Source organism: Hypomesus nipponensis, chromosome 7 (genome assembly GCF_054491055.1).
Source record: "Hypomesus nipponensis isolate SF chromosome 7, ASM5449105v1, whole genome shotgun sequence".
NCBI lineage: Eukaryota > Metazoa > Chordata > Actinopteri > Osmeriformes > Osmeridae > Hypomesus > Hypomesus nipponensis.
Window position 1 is genome coordinate 15,827,425 of NC_140367.1, and position 14,053 is coordinate 15,841,477.

At 39.5% G+C, this 14,053-nt stretch overlaps 1 protein-coding gene across 3 annotated transcripts in view; it reads left to right on the forward strand.

Annotated features, from left to right (window-relative positions):
• Nucleotides 1-1,255: 1,255 nt before the first annotated feature.
• The window catches only part of pwp1 (PWP1 homolog, endonuclein), a 110,587-nt gene continuing 97,789 nt past the window's right edge, over nucleotides 1,256-14,053 (forward strand). For all 3 annotated transcript variants that reach the window (XM_084702011.1, XM_084702014.1, XM_084702013.1), the window contains exon 1: nucleotides 1,256-1,453. In XM_084702011.1, the coding sequence (XP_084558137.1) occupies nucleotides 1,388-1,453 (66 nt within the window). In that variant the 5' untranslated portion in view covers nucleotides 1,256-1,387. The remainder of the gene's footprint in view (nucleotides 1,454-14,053) is intronic.

Here is a 14,053-nt window from a genome sequence, read left to right on the forward strand (position 1 = left end):
AAGAACAACATATCTGGTTTCTCCAAGACAGCAGGGAGGGCAGGATATTACTGGTTTAAGAACTTTCTAAAGCACAACCCAGAGCTTGGGATGTGCAAGCCAGAGGTCCTGTCAGCACGGGCTGCTCGATTCAACAAAGAGGTGGTTAGCCAGTGGTTTAACCAGTATGAGAGCTTTTTGGTCAAGCTGGGTATTGAGGGCACACCGTCACATATATATGGAACTGTGATGAGTCTGGGCTTCAGGATCGTAAAAAAAAAAAAAAATTATGGCACATATGAATATGTTTGTTTAATGCAGTTTAGATGTTTTGTGGCTGTATAAGCAACTGTGTTTTAAAATTAAAATTGATGATAAATTACTATTTCCCTTTGCTGTTTCACTGGCCCATTTTACCTGAAACTGCTTGTGCCAAAAAAGTTGGCACAGCTGATGTTTCAACATTTCACATTTAAAGAAATGTGATCTGATTGATTGGGGTGTAATAAGGCACTAAAGATGAGCCTATAGCCTACATTTACCAAAATACGCATTTAGTTTATCAGCAATTTTTTTTGCCAAGATGCCTGTCTTGCTCTGGCAGCGGTGGCGGTGTTTGTCTTGGCAAAGATAATATACTTATTGTCTTCGTAGAGACTCATTATAATAGTTTGCTCAGATGGCGAGAATATCACCGCTCTCTCTTTCGTCTTTTCCGCCATTATACCGTTAGAAAATCACGGTTTTGGTGATCGACCTTTGCTGCCTTTTGAAGTAGGGCGTGCTCGTGCACTTGCCCTGATAAGTTTAGCCTGATAGAAATTAACCACATGATTTTGATGCGGATCAGCCGTCGACGAACCGATATTTGCGGCTCTAAGTTAGCTCGCTAATGTTAACGGGCTAAAGGGACAAATGATTATCTTAGCTTCAACCCTTACGACGAACGGGCCCCAGAGGATTAATAAATAAATACAATAATATTTGATAAAAAATATCAGACAGTCCCTAGAAATAACTAGTGAATTCCACTAGATAATGCTATACTACATTTACTTGCAACTGAGTTTATAAAACAAACCCATTGCAGACTTTAATGCCGGGATTGACATAACATTAAAACTTAACTAGATTTGTGGCCAAAGACTGAATGATATGTTGGACATATCAACAGTGATAGCAAATAAATACGTTGGAAATGTTCTGTTTTCTGATCAGGCAAATGCTTTGTAAATTGTTCGATGACGTTATGACGATGCGACATCGCGTGGCTGCTACATCGAACTGGTAGGTCCCAAACACGTGGATGCATGCGGATGTTTTCACATCTCCAAGAATACCTTGTTTGTACATGGTGTAATTGTACATTGTATCGATTTGATTTGTTTTACGTGGAAACGGATCAAGAATGAGCTCCCAGATTACATGTGTTGGGTGGGTAATGCGAGGAGTGTCCAAAAACACACCAGATAAAGTAAGTTACAACAGTATTTTACTAGCTCAGCTATGCTAACATGTCAACAAGACACGCCGTTTTAAACAACAGCTTGTTAACTGTATGATGTCTCCAAGTGTTACATTACATATTCTTATACATTCTTACATTACATAAAAATAAATTGATTTCTAGATATCCTAAATTGAATTTTGTAACAACAAACAAATTTCGTTCTGTCAATAATCGATTAATATTTACCCAGCTAGAAATTGTACGGTCCCAGAACTTCCCCGCTGGTGTAAAGGACCCTTGCTTTGTACGTTCCCAGAACGTCCCCGGATGGTCCCAATGTGGAGTTCTTTAAAGCAGTGGTTCCCAACCCTGGTCCTCAGGACATCCCTGTCCTGCTTATGACCATTCATTTGAATCAAGCAGGGAAACATAAAAATAATGCAGGACAGGTGTGCCCTGGGGACCAGGGTTGGGAACCACTGCTTTAAAGGGTAGGGTGATTTGTGGGACTTTCAGGACGTTCTGGGATCTTTACGTATACAACTATTTGTATATACAACTATTTACTAGTTTTATAACTTTTGGCACAGTTCCTATCAGAACAAACCTCTCTCTTCCTCTTTCTGGGGGCTCCTGTCAACTTCTGTTTCATCTGCCTGGCCCTCATTGTGTGCCACTTGTCACTTGCCTGACAAAAATCTGTATAATTGAGACTGGCTGCTAGATTTCCTTTTCCAATTTAAGTAAGACACAGGTAAACTAAAGTAACAAATAGAGTTACGCTATAGTATTCACCTTATTCTCAGGGGGTCTACTGTAGAAATGATTACGGGTGCAACCTCCGGTTGCGGAAGTTGTGGTTTGTTGTACGTTAGTCCCAGCCAGCCGTCAACAATTATTCTTTCTAAATTAATTAGTGTGTTTGCTGCAAGCAAAAACACTATTGTTATTCTGCATACTTATTGTGAGAATGCTGTTCAGCATTGGTATCAAAACGTTCAGCTCCGTCAGGAGATGTGTGCTTTGACATTTCTCACTTTTATGCTTCTTAAAATAAGGTTTTTGTGCAAATTGTTCTCCCATTAAAAGTAATGGTAAATCCTTTCAAATCATTAAAAAAAATCTTCCTCCTCTTTCAAACTTAACTACTTCAGCATACTTTCAGCTAGAGACACCATTCAACCTTTAAAATGTTCACAAGACATTCCGCTATTCCCAAATGATTCAGCTTTTTCAAGTATTCAGCCAATTTTTAATGATGACAGTTTGAAATACATGAAAATGTTTGCTCCTTCTTGATTTTTATGCATGGGCAGCCAGCAGAGTGCCACTCTGCTGGCTGCTCTTTTTCTAATATTCAACTAAATAGTCAAACAAATTCCTCTACCGTTCACACTTCACCCTACTTGCCTCGGGGGGAATGTCCCTGTACTAACTGTAAGTCGCTCTGGATAAGAGCGTCTGCTAAATGACTAAATGCTTCAGGGAACACATTTCACCTTTTTACATTCTTTGCTCAGGTGGCCTTTGAATAAGCAACCAAAGCAGAGCCCATTTTTCTTCAAGAATGTCACTCTCTCTTTGTGTGGCTTCTCTCTAATTCTATGACATTCTTGAAGTGTGTGGTTCCTTTCACAAAATATGGATTTATAAAGGCACATTTGAATGACACATCAGTCTTTGACTTGATGTGTCATTCAAATCACCTTGATCATTACTATCTTCAACTTGTTCCACTTTAGTAGCAAAGCTACTTCCTTGCGTCACCTCTTTCCTGTACTTGCTTCCTTTTTGACTCTTCTTAGTGATTTTATTTTTGTTTACTGACAGGTTAAGATCTCCAAAAATGTAAATGTACTAAAGAGCTCAAATTTACAGATTTTCAGCTATGAGCCTTGAAGCGAGAGCAGCCTTTCAAATTCTCTCACTAACTTCAATGGAGAGGTGGGTAAAATTTGTCAGAAAAAGCCGAAAGGAACAAGATTTTGAAACTGCCGATAGTCATATTTCTGACCACACAGACATATAAAGGACATCTCTGGTTTCGGCAGAGTCTTGGGTCTTGGAAAATATCCTTATTTTTGGGATTGGACTTATAGTTTTGCGTCTAAGTTAACTTGTTTGAGGTGTGGATGCTAGGTACATTTCTGTTATTCTCGACGAACCAATAAAGTTCATCATTCATCAAACCCGATTATTAGCAATTGTCGGTTTATGCCAATAATACGATTACTCCGTTTACATGTGTAATTAGTTAAGGCCGATATATGCTTCTGCGTTTTTCGAAAAACGGAGACATGGGAACGCCCTCGTCTCCGTGGAACGCCCTCTACGAACTCTCCGTCAGCCCTCGGAGAGCCTCGGAGAGCTTGACGTGCACCTCCTGAATTTTCTAACTATCCATCGTAATTTCTGAGAGCTACGGAGACCCCCTTGGCTGTGATTGGTCAGTATTAAGAGCTGCTTGCGTCAGGGGTGGGGTTGCCGTGATAAACAGGACGAACAGAATTGACCGCCATTGCTGTACGTTTTTACAATTCATATTTCAGCTAAACGGTACATGTAAATCAGCATCTGAATTAAAATGTGACGAGAAAGGGGCAGTGAAGTTGCTGAAAATGTGCATATTTTATTGATTAAACGGCTAATTTGTAAATTTCCTCCGACTTCTTGGTAACCTATGTAAATAAACACTTGACGACATCTAACAAAAAAACGTTGCGCCACCTACTCTGCTGGCGGTGAATTGTTTTCAGCACCCACAGCCTACGGAGAACCATGAATGCTGTCTATCCGTGTAGCGTGTATGAAATGTGGGTAATATTGTCATGAATTCAGAACAGAAGACAGATTGAAGATAGACTATTTTGTTTAAAAGTTATGACCATTGAAGTGATGAGTGGGATAACGCAATTCCAAGCTAGCGCGATGCCTCTCCATAACTAAAAACGGTTCTGCTTTTTTCCACAATTGGCCAAACAAGGTATGTACATTGAGTTTAAAGTGTACATAATCTAGCTAGATAATTTTTCTTTAAGCAAGTTTCACAGAAATCTGAAAAAAATCGAGGCTCAACACTGTAATAGCTGACCGTCACGAACAGCCAAACGGGTTCACGAACAAATGCTTCGTAACTGAAAGGTTTTTACTTTTAATTGACGGTATTGAACACAGATGTTAAGAAACTTGTCTTTACTCTAAGTATCTTCTCAGTTTTCAATTTGAAGCAGCAAATCTTATACAGTAGGAATTCTCCCATGACATCCACTCGCTCCACTTGTTTTCTCAGTCCACCATACATTAGACAAGCTAATTTTTGAGCACTTTCAAGACAGGATACAGGCCATGTTAGAGTTGATAAAAATATACATAATTGTGTGGGCAATGTAGAACAGCAGACAGATTTGAAATATGATCTTTTGTTTTAAAGTTATGGCCATTCTTCTGATGAGTGCTTACGAGGCTAGCTACGACTGTCATCATAGCTGCCATAGAACGGTGAAACTAGCTATGTCTATCATTCATTACCTACAAACAAATGCTTCGTAACAGTATTGACTTTTTATCGGCGATAACGACAACTAGGGCTGTCCCCATTTAGTCGACTAGTCGATTTTCTGGTCGATATGCTCTTTGTCGACTACAATTTTTTTTATTCAAGCTGCCATATTGCAGTGTGAGATCTGATTCCCGCTTGTGTCATCATTGCTGAATTAACCAAATGCTCAACAGAAATTGTACATTATATTATATAAGACAAATAATCAAACTCTAAAAATATATAATTTAAAAGAAAAGGTGTTACTGTTTTCCCTTTCGTTAATCTACCAAAGTTTTGGTTTGGTATTTTGCACGAGCACAGAACTACAAACTCTGCCATAGCCTACTCTGTCAGTGTTATTAGTCAACATGGCAAAGTAATCTGTGGTATGGCAGCATTTCATTAAAGTACATTTACAAAGTATCGGGTGACTCGAAAAACGTTGAAGGCAAACTCTGCCAACAACGCTTTATTTTTCATAGTTCAACGTCGAATATGATGTAGCCTACCACCTGAAAAACGTAAGTTGGTCTAGCCCTACATTGCTCATGCTAACGCCCTGGGTTGAAAAAGGATTATGCCTATTAGAAGAATCACATCCAAATCGAATGACATTATCTTCTCCGGCCAAGACAACAACATTTTTCTCTGTTGCAACGTTCCCCACTCAGCTTCTACGTAAGTTCGCATGCTGCAAGTTCAGGCAGTGATAAGCGCGCTCTGATGATTTGCATGTGAAACAAGCAATATCTTTAATTTGTAGTACATTGTAAGAGATACTAAATACCATCGGCATTTGGTTACAACAGGACTGGTGATACGAGTCTTATTATTAGTAGGCTATTAGCGGCTGAATCTGCAATGTCCAGCAGCCATTGAGTCAGATCGCGAAAATGTTTATACGTTTTTTTTTTCTTAAGCGTTTTCAAAGTTCGATTAGTCGATTTTCAGTCGTTTTTGTCGAGTCTTGGTCGACCAAAGAAAATCTTAGTCGGGGACAGCCCTAATGACAACATAGGTTAAGGAACTTGTCTTTAATCAAAAGATCGTCTCCGTTTTCAAATTGAAGCAGTATCTAGCTTACTGTAGGAAATCTCCCATTGCATCCTCTCTCTAGCTTCTTTGGCTAAAGTCTGATGCCAGATGGACGACGATGACGATGCATGCTTTATTCACGCCTACGGTGTTACTGTAATACAGTCTGTAAAAATACCACTTTGACAAACTTACAAGAAATTATCCGCTGGTTAGATATAGCATGATCTTATTTACCACCCAGAATAGTTCCACTTTTTTTGCAGCATCATTCTGAGTTAGAGTTGCTAGCTTTTGCAGTTGCACAGCAAAGTCATGTAATGTGACGAGATTGAATTTAAAATGATAAACTCACCAGGGACAACGACAACATTGGAAACCCTGTACCACAGATTTTTTTTTTTATGTCATCTTTAAATTCAGTGTCTGAACAGGACTGGTGACAGTTTCTTCTCCACCTTGAACCTGAAACCTAGGTTCTAGGTTTGCTGACAATGACCAACCGTTGCTACGTTATAAGAAACAAGGAACCAATGCGATTGGCCAACGCTCTTCATCATTATATTTAAGAGCTAGAAACACTGTTCTATTGTTCAAACTGTATTTCTGTTTGTACATCTTTCAATTATTAATAGTTTTCAGTATCTGAATGGGTTTTATTCACCAAGAAACTTCAAACAGACGTGGAAGTAGAAGTGCACCATCATTGTCTTTGGCAGGTTGAATTTGTTCAGCTGCCGTAGGAAGTACATCCTCTGTTGTGCTTTCTTAGTGAGGGAGCTGATGTTCAGTTCCCAATCGTGGCAGAACTCCAGTGTTGACTGGGGTTGCACAGGGTAATGGGGGTGACTGTCTTTAGAGCATAACGTAACACTTTAACATTTATGAAATTAAATAAGATTTTCTTTCAAGATTTTTTTCATCACTCTTTTTTTCAACCGGTAGAAAAGATTGCAATGCATAACAATGACAGATATGCCTTTAACACTTTGTCTCACCATTTTGGTTTCAAAGCAACTTTTTTTTTCACTTTCATACTGCTGACGTACTTTTGTCTGCTATGATATCGGTGGGATCCAAGTGTTCATATAGGAATTTTTGTGGGTTAGTAGTGCCCTGGTCCAGCAACACATGAGCACCCAGCCGTTTGTATTTCCCCTGAAGATGAAACTAAAACCCAGGACCGGTGATGTGGGACTTTGAGACTCTGACTAGGCTGTATGTCTGCTATAAGGTAGACAAGGTTGTGTCCCAACTCCTTTATCAAAACGCGACCAACTTTATTGCTGTGGAGGTAGCTAGCTACTGATAAGACTCAGAGCTTTTCAGGTTATTCATCGCTTCACCGTCCGTAGCAACAGAGTTAATACAGTAGCTAACCTTGGCTAACCTTGGCTGACCTCAACTCCCTATGGGAGTTGAATCTGCGTGCGCGATGCCGTTTGTCTCAAAAACGTGGAGTGGAATTCTATTGCTATGGGTATTCTCCCTACTGATAAAGTGGAACGGATTTGATTGTAAAGCAATGGAAAGATCGCTGGACTAGTAGACCATTCATGCACTAATATTTTGATCGCAAAAGTGGGGGGGGGGCGTGACCCTAAGTTACATTGCGGCGACGCCCATGGGCATATTCATTTTTCAACCCAGCGCGTGAGCGAAGTAGGACTAGGCCAACTTACGTTTTTCAGGTGGTAGGCTACATCATATTCGACGTTGAACTATGAAAAATAAACCATTGTTGGCAGATTTTGCATTCAACATTTTTCGAATCACCCGGTACTATGTAAATGTACTTTAATGAAAGGCTGCCATACCACAGATTTTTTGCCATTTTGCCTAATAACACAGACAAAGTAGGTTATGGCAGAGTTTGTAGTTCGGCAGCCAATTGTGGTCGTGCCGTGTGCAAAATACCAAAACAAAGCACAGATTGACGAAAGGGAAAACAGTAGGGCTGCCACTAACGACTTTTTCTATTGATTAATCTGTAGACTAGTTTTTTATTTATTTTGAAAACAACAAACTGTATATCATCGACAAACAATCAAAGGCTTACCAATTAAAGTGCAAAACTGTAGGTTTAAACTATCAACTCCAAAGTTAAATATAGCTGCAAGCAGCGATGCGGGTTCCTCCGCAAAATCGCAAAATATTATAAACATATACACTGCAGAAGATCAAGACTTTGGACAACAAGAGAGCAAAACGACTTCATGTTTGGCCACCATTGATTGCAGATTCTCAGTCAACGCACAACTAACTGAAATCATGTGATCAACTGGGCAAGACAGCGTTCATATTCAGCTTCTTGCAAGAAGAGCTCGTAGCGGTTCAGCAGCCGACTCTCTAGTCCCATTAAACTATACAACATACACAATCAGGGTGACCAACAAGATTATATTAACTAACCAACATAAAAATTACAAACATCTAAATGAACAAACACAACAAGTGAAATCCCTCGCAAGGCTGTTGTAACCAAACTATTTTCCACAAGTCTTTGCATTTTTGGACATGCCGCACTGCATGCTGGGTACCCAAGGGTGCTGACGCTGATTATCTGGCTGTGCTCCGGACAAAGGTTAAGAAAAGTTTGACATTTCAAGGTGAAATTGCATGAAATTGTGCATGGTATTTCAGAATGATGTCTGCCTGTTTAACTAAACAAGTAATCAAAATTATGACAGGCCAAAAGACTGTGCCTGGATTCAAACCTGTGGCATTACGCTTTACAGTACAACGCTTCAACCCATTGAGCTACCCGCAAGGCTGAGAAATTCAGATAAGTTTCTGTCCCCCCCCAAAAAAGATGTATATCCTGTAGCATGGCTTGTTCGATTCGGCCAAGCTTAAACAGCTGTAATTCAATGATTTTTTGACATATCAAGGTCAAATTGCGCATGGTACTTCAGAACGATGTCATCTTGTTTAACTAAACATGTATTCAAATTTAAGACAGATCAGTGTTGCTGGATTTGAACCTACGACCTTGTACTTTGCAGGTCACCGTTCCAGCTCGTTGAGCTATTTTCAGTGTTGAGTATTGGCATGTTCAGTTACTGAACAAAAAAAAGCTGTTTCTCCAATGGCAAGCATTGTCAGATTTGGTCCAAGTTCAAACAGCTGTAATTCAGTCATATTTTGACATATCAAGGTGATATTGTCTATGGTACTTCATGGGCGTGTCACCTTAAAGCCTATTAGGTTTGAAAACCCATCATTCAAAATGAACTTTGATTTAGTGACACAAACATATTGAGGCAATGTGGAAATTTACATAAATACACCCCTTTCAGCTATTTAGTATTTTATTCAATTGCTATAAGTAACATTTTTAAATACGTCAATGATGCATATCTGTACAAAATCATATCTGTAAAAAAAAAAACATATCTGTAAAAGTTAATTAGACCTTTGGTTCAAGAGAAGAGGAATTTTGAAGGTTTTCCGAAATTATCACTGTATAGGAAAATCGATCAGGCGGACCTTACGGCTCCTTGAGGCTTTTTTGTTCGCCATGAGAAATAAGGCATGCACACCAAGTTTCAGAAGAATTTGAGCAATGGGGTGGAAATGCTATCACTTAGAAAATCGGACGTTTGGGCGTCGCCTGTGGTGCCCCCTATGATCTGATGTGGGCCAGTCTGTGTTTGGGCTGTAGTTGTGGCATGTATCAATATGCCAAATTTCAAAACTTTTTACCAATGTGTTCATGAGATAAATTACTAGAATAATAATAATAATACTAATACCAACAAACACAATAGGGTCCTCCTGACGGAGGAACCCTAATTAAAATATTTAGATAAGGTACATAACATCCCAACATACACAAACACACACCCCTTTTAAACCACAAACTCCAAGGTGCTGGTTCTGGGCTGGTGCTTATGCCAGTTCAGTAATGATTCGATATTGATACTCGCAGGGATGGGCAAAAATACATTAAAATGTATTTTGATACAAAATACCCCTCAAGTAAATGTATTAAAATTAAATACAAAATACTGGTGCCAGAAAATGTAACAGAATACAATACGTATTTTGTATTTAAAATATAGGAAATACTTTTTCTGGATTTTCCGTTTTCTAACAATTTGGTATAGCAGAGCTTTCAGGTTTGGGCTATATAATGTACACAAAGCTCTGGTAAACCCCACAAAAAGAAAGAACAGTCACAGAATGTCAGTGTTACTAAGCCAAGCTATTAAAAGACAACAACTTGATTGATTATGTTACATAATCAATACATACACATAGTTTATGTGTGTATATATATTTTTATTAATGGGACTTTACAGCCCATAAACGTACAAACGTTTATATATTTATTCATTCAATATTGTCTCAAAATGATCTCATAATGTCTTGTTATCTCATCTCATCTTGTGTGGTTTTTTAAAGCTTATAATGAAGAGTTGTTGAAAATTCAAAATTTTCTCTCAAGCTTTCGTCCATGCCAAAATCCATGTGTGTTTTCCCATAGGCATAGGGGAGTGTGTGTCTATGTTATCCACACTACCTGCCCCTCCAGAGGGATGCTAACACAATAGCAGTTAGGGCTGCACGATTAAGGCCAAAATGATAATCACGATTAATTTGATCAATATTGAGATCACGATTAATTATCACGATTATTTGTTGATTATAACCTACTCAAATTTTATTGTCACAATACATTGTACTTGCATAATGGATGTGTATAAAACTCATAATATATAATAAATAAAAAACAAATACGGCAGGGCTCAGCATTAAGGCTTGTCCGCTTGTCCGGGAAAAGTGGATTTTTTTGTAGGTTAAGTGGAAGAGAAATGTACTTGCCCCACTGGACAAGTTAAAACTCACACAAAATAAAATGCCACGTTACTTTATCTTTTGTTCCACTCATTACGTTTATTTTACCGATTTTATTTAACCGAATTCTGCATGAGCAAAACACAGATCTGTGTTCGCTCGAGTGGCATAGTCCCAAGATCTCTACAGACCTTGCAGCTAATTTAATGCTCAACAATTGAACGGGGGCTTATTACTTGAAAGAGGAATTATTTACTGTGTCGTCTCAGTTACACTGGGGCTTTGGAAAACTGTGCCAAGCTCAAATAGGCTAATGGCTAGTAGAACATAACATTTCAGAATAATTTCAGTAAATCAAGCAGTGCTGCAAGACCCAGTTAAAAGTTATGCAGCTAGCAAACGTTAGCTAGCATCGCTAACGACATTGGCTAACTCAACTTCGGTAGGCTATCCTCTGAATTTGCAAGCTATCTAAACTTATACTGTATCTAAAACAAGGCTTTAGGGATTAGCGAAGGCAGGTCACAGGTAGTTTTTTTTGTTTTCTTTGTTAAGATAGCAGCCTTATGACCGACTTCTATCTGGTGCGGAATTTTCCTCACGTTACTCTGTCTGTAACTGTCTACATCTAGAAATTGAGCTGTATGGTGCAGGGAACAACTATGACTGGCTCATGGAGGCACGTGAACAGACATTAGGTGTATTCGACTCCACGCAGCGCTGCAGACTGCAGATTGGAGAAAGAGTTTACCATAGCCCAATACATAAAATGACAAATTTTCCGACTTAAGGAGCCGTTTATAACTCCTCCCCGACAGCAAGCGGCAACTCTCGCTGGTCGTTTCATGCAGCCACAGCCGATGTCGAACGCAGCTATTGGTTTACGGAGCGCTAGATTGGCTTTGCAAAAAAAACGTTGATAGGGAGCGTTCTATGAACGGAATGACGCATTTTAAACATCGCTCTATCACACGAATTTGATAGTGGGAAGCCAAAATAGTGATCGTGATTAAAATTTGATTAATCGTGCAGCCCTAATAGCAGTGTTGCATAATTCCTTGATAAAGTCCACTACTGCACCTGGAGAGAGGACCCTCCACCTGACGAGTCACACAGACTCTCCCTCACACACACAAACACACACACACACACACACTGAGGCATCAGAGGATGAGTAGGCACTCACTCACTCACTCTCACACAAACACTCACACTCACACACTCACTCACTCACTCACTCACTCAACAGGTAACTTAACAAGTGAGTTGAGACCCAACCACTGAGTAGCCAGTTTAGTTGCCTTTAAGAACAACTACATTTACATTACATTTACATTTAGTCATTTAGCAGACGCTCTTATCCAGAGCGACTTACAGTAAGTACAGGGACATTCCCCCCGAGGCAAGTAGGGTGAAGTGCCTTGCCCAAGGACACAACGTCTTTTGGCACGGCGGGGAATCTATCCGGCAATCTTCTGATTACTAGCCCGACTCCCTCAGCCAACTGACTCCCTACTAACTAACTTTTCCAATATTTCTGGGGTTAACCGCCTCCTGTGTGGATTGAATATTATTCCTGCAAACGAGAACAGTCTCTCAACCGGAGCTGAAGAGGGGAGGATTGTGTCCAATCGAACAAAAAGGAGCTTGATAAGTGGGTACTGGTACTGCTGATGAGAGAGCAGGTCTTTTCTGGTGTCCTCCAGAAAACAAGGGTCTCTAACTCAGCTTTGATCTGAAGACTGAACTCGTGAACCGTTTTTTGATTAGTCGAGAAAGTATTTAGAGTATTTTAAATACAAAATTACTCCACTTTAAAGTATTTTGTTACAAATTACATTAGATTTGTATCGACCCTATCAAATACAAATTACAAAATACTCAAAAGTCTTGAAATGTGTATTTCAAATACAAATATAGCTGCAAGCAGCAATGTGGTGGCCAAGCAGTCAAATGACCCATAAAACACTTAAGAAATCCTCAGAACAGGGTTCCGAGTGCATGCAGCAAGTTTGGTGTGAATCCATCAAAGATTTGCTGAGATACGACCCAACTTCCTGGTGGCTGGCTTAATTGCACATTTTGACTGCCTGTACCGGGCAAACGGTCCTGAAAATCAAAAAAATCATGTGAAGCTCTTTGTGAGGCTTGGTCTGAAGATACTCTCTGCCAAATTTGGTGAAGATTGGACAACATGTGTAAGAGAAGTAAAGAAAAAACGTTTTTCAATTGATTCAAAATGGCGGCCGGATCAATTCGGCTATTATCACAAGTTATCATGTATCACATACGGGATGTCCCAAAATATCATGAGACAAAGGAATCACTTAATAAAAGCAAACAAATCAACAGTTATTGGCCAAAACACATTTTTACTTCCTGCGACCACGCCCAGTAATCACATGACACCAAATTGATTGGACAGCCTCAGAAGAGGGTTCCGAGTCATAATATTAAGTTTGGTGTTGATTTCTCAAAGATTAGCTGAGATATGACCCAACTTCCTGTTTGGTTGCTTTGTTGCCGATTTTGATTGGCTGTACCGGACAAACGGTTTTGAAAATCAAATATCCTTTGATAACTTCTGTGAGGGTTGGTCTGATGATAATGTGTGCCAATTCTGGGGAAGATTTGACAAAAATAGAAGTAGTTGAAGCGAAAAAACGTGTTTCCTTAAAATTCAAAATGGTGGAAAATCTATATAACCGGAAATTGACGTCATATGGTGTGTTGAACTCGTCTTGATCCAGGGAATCCAATGGTACCTCATTTTTGAAAATGGGACATACGGTTCAAAAGTTACGTGTGTAAACACAAGTCCAACTTTGACCAGTTGGTGGCGCTAGAGTGCTCCAATGAGAGACATGAAACTTGGTGAATATAAAGAGGGAACTGTGTTTAATAAGTGTGCCAAATTTCACAACTTTTTACCATACGGTTCTAGGGGCTGCCATAGACTCCAATGACAGAAGAAGTGTAATAATAAATATAGCTGCAAGCAGCAATGGAGGGGCCAAGCAGTCCAGAGCAGGACATGGCCTCCATAGCACTTGCGCAACAATTAAGTCACAACAACCTGTTGCACTCATGCAACACACCAAGTTTGGTTGAAATATCTGTTTGCGTTCCAAAGTACTGAGTGTTTAAAGTGTTTTTTTCTGGTATAACACCACAGGCCTCCTCTGCTCCTCTTGGGAACGATGGAACCCAAGTTCGGTGACAATCGCTAAAATGGTTGCTGAGTTACG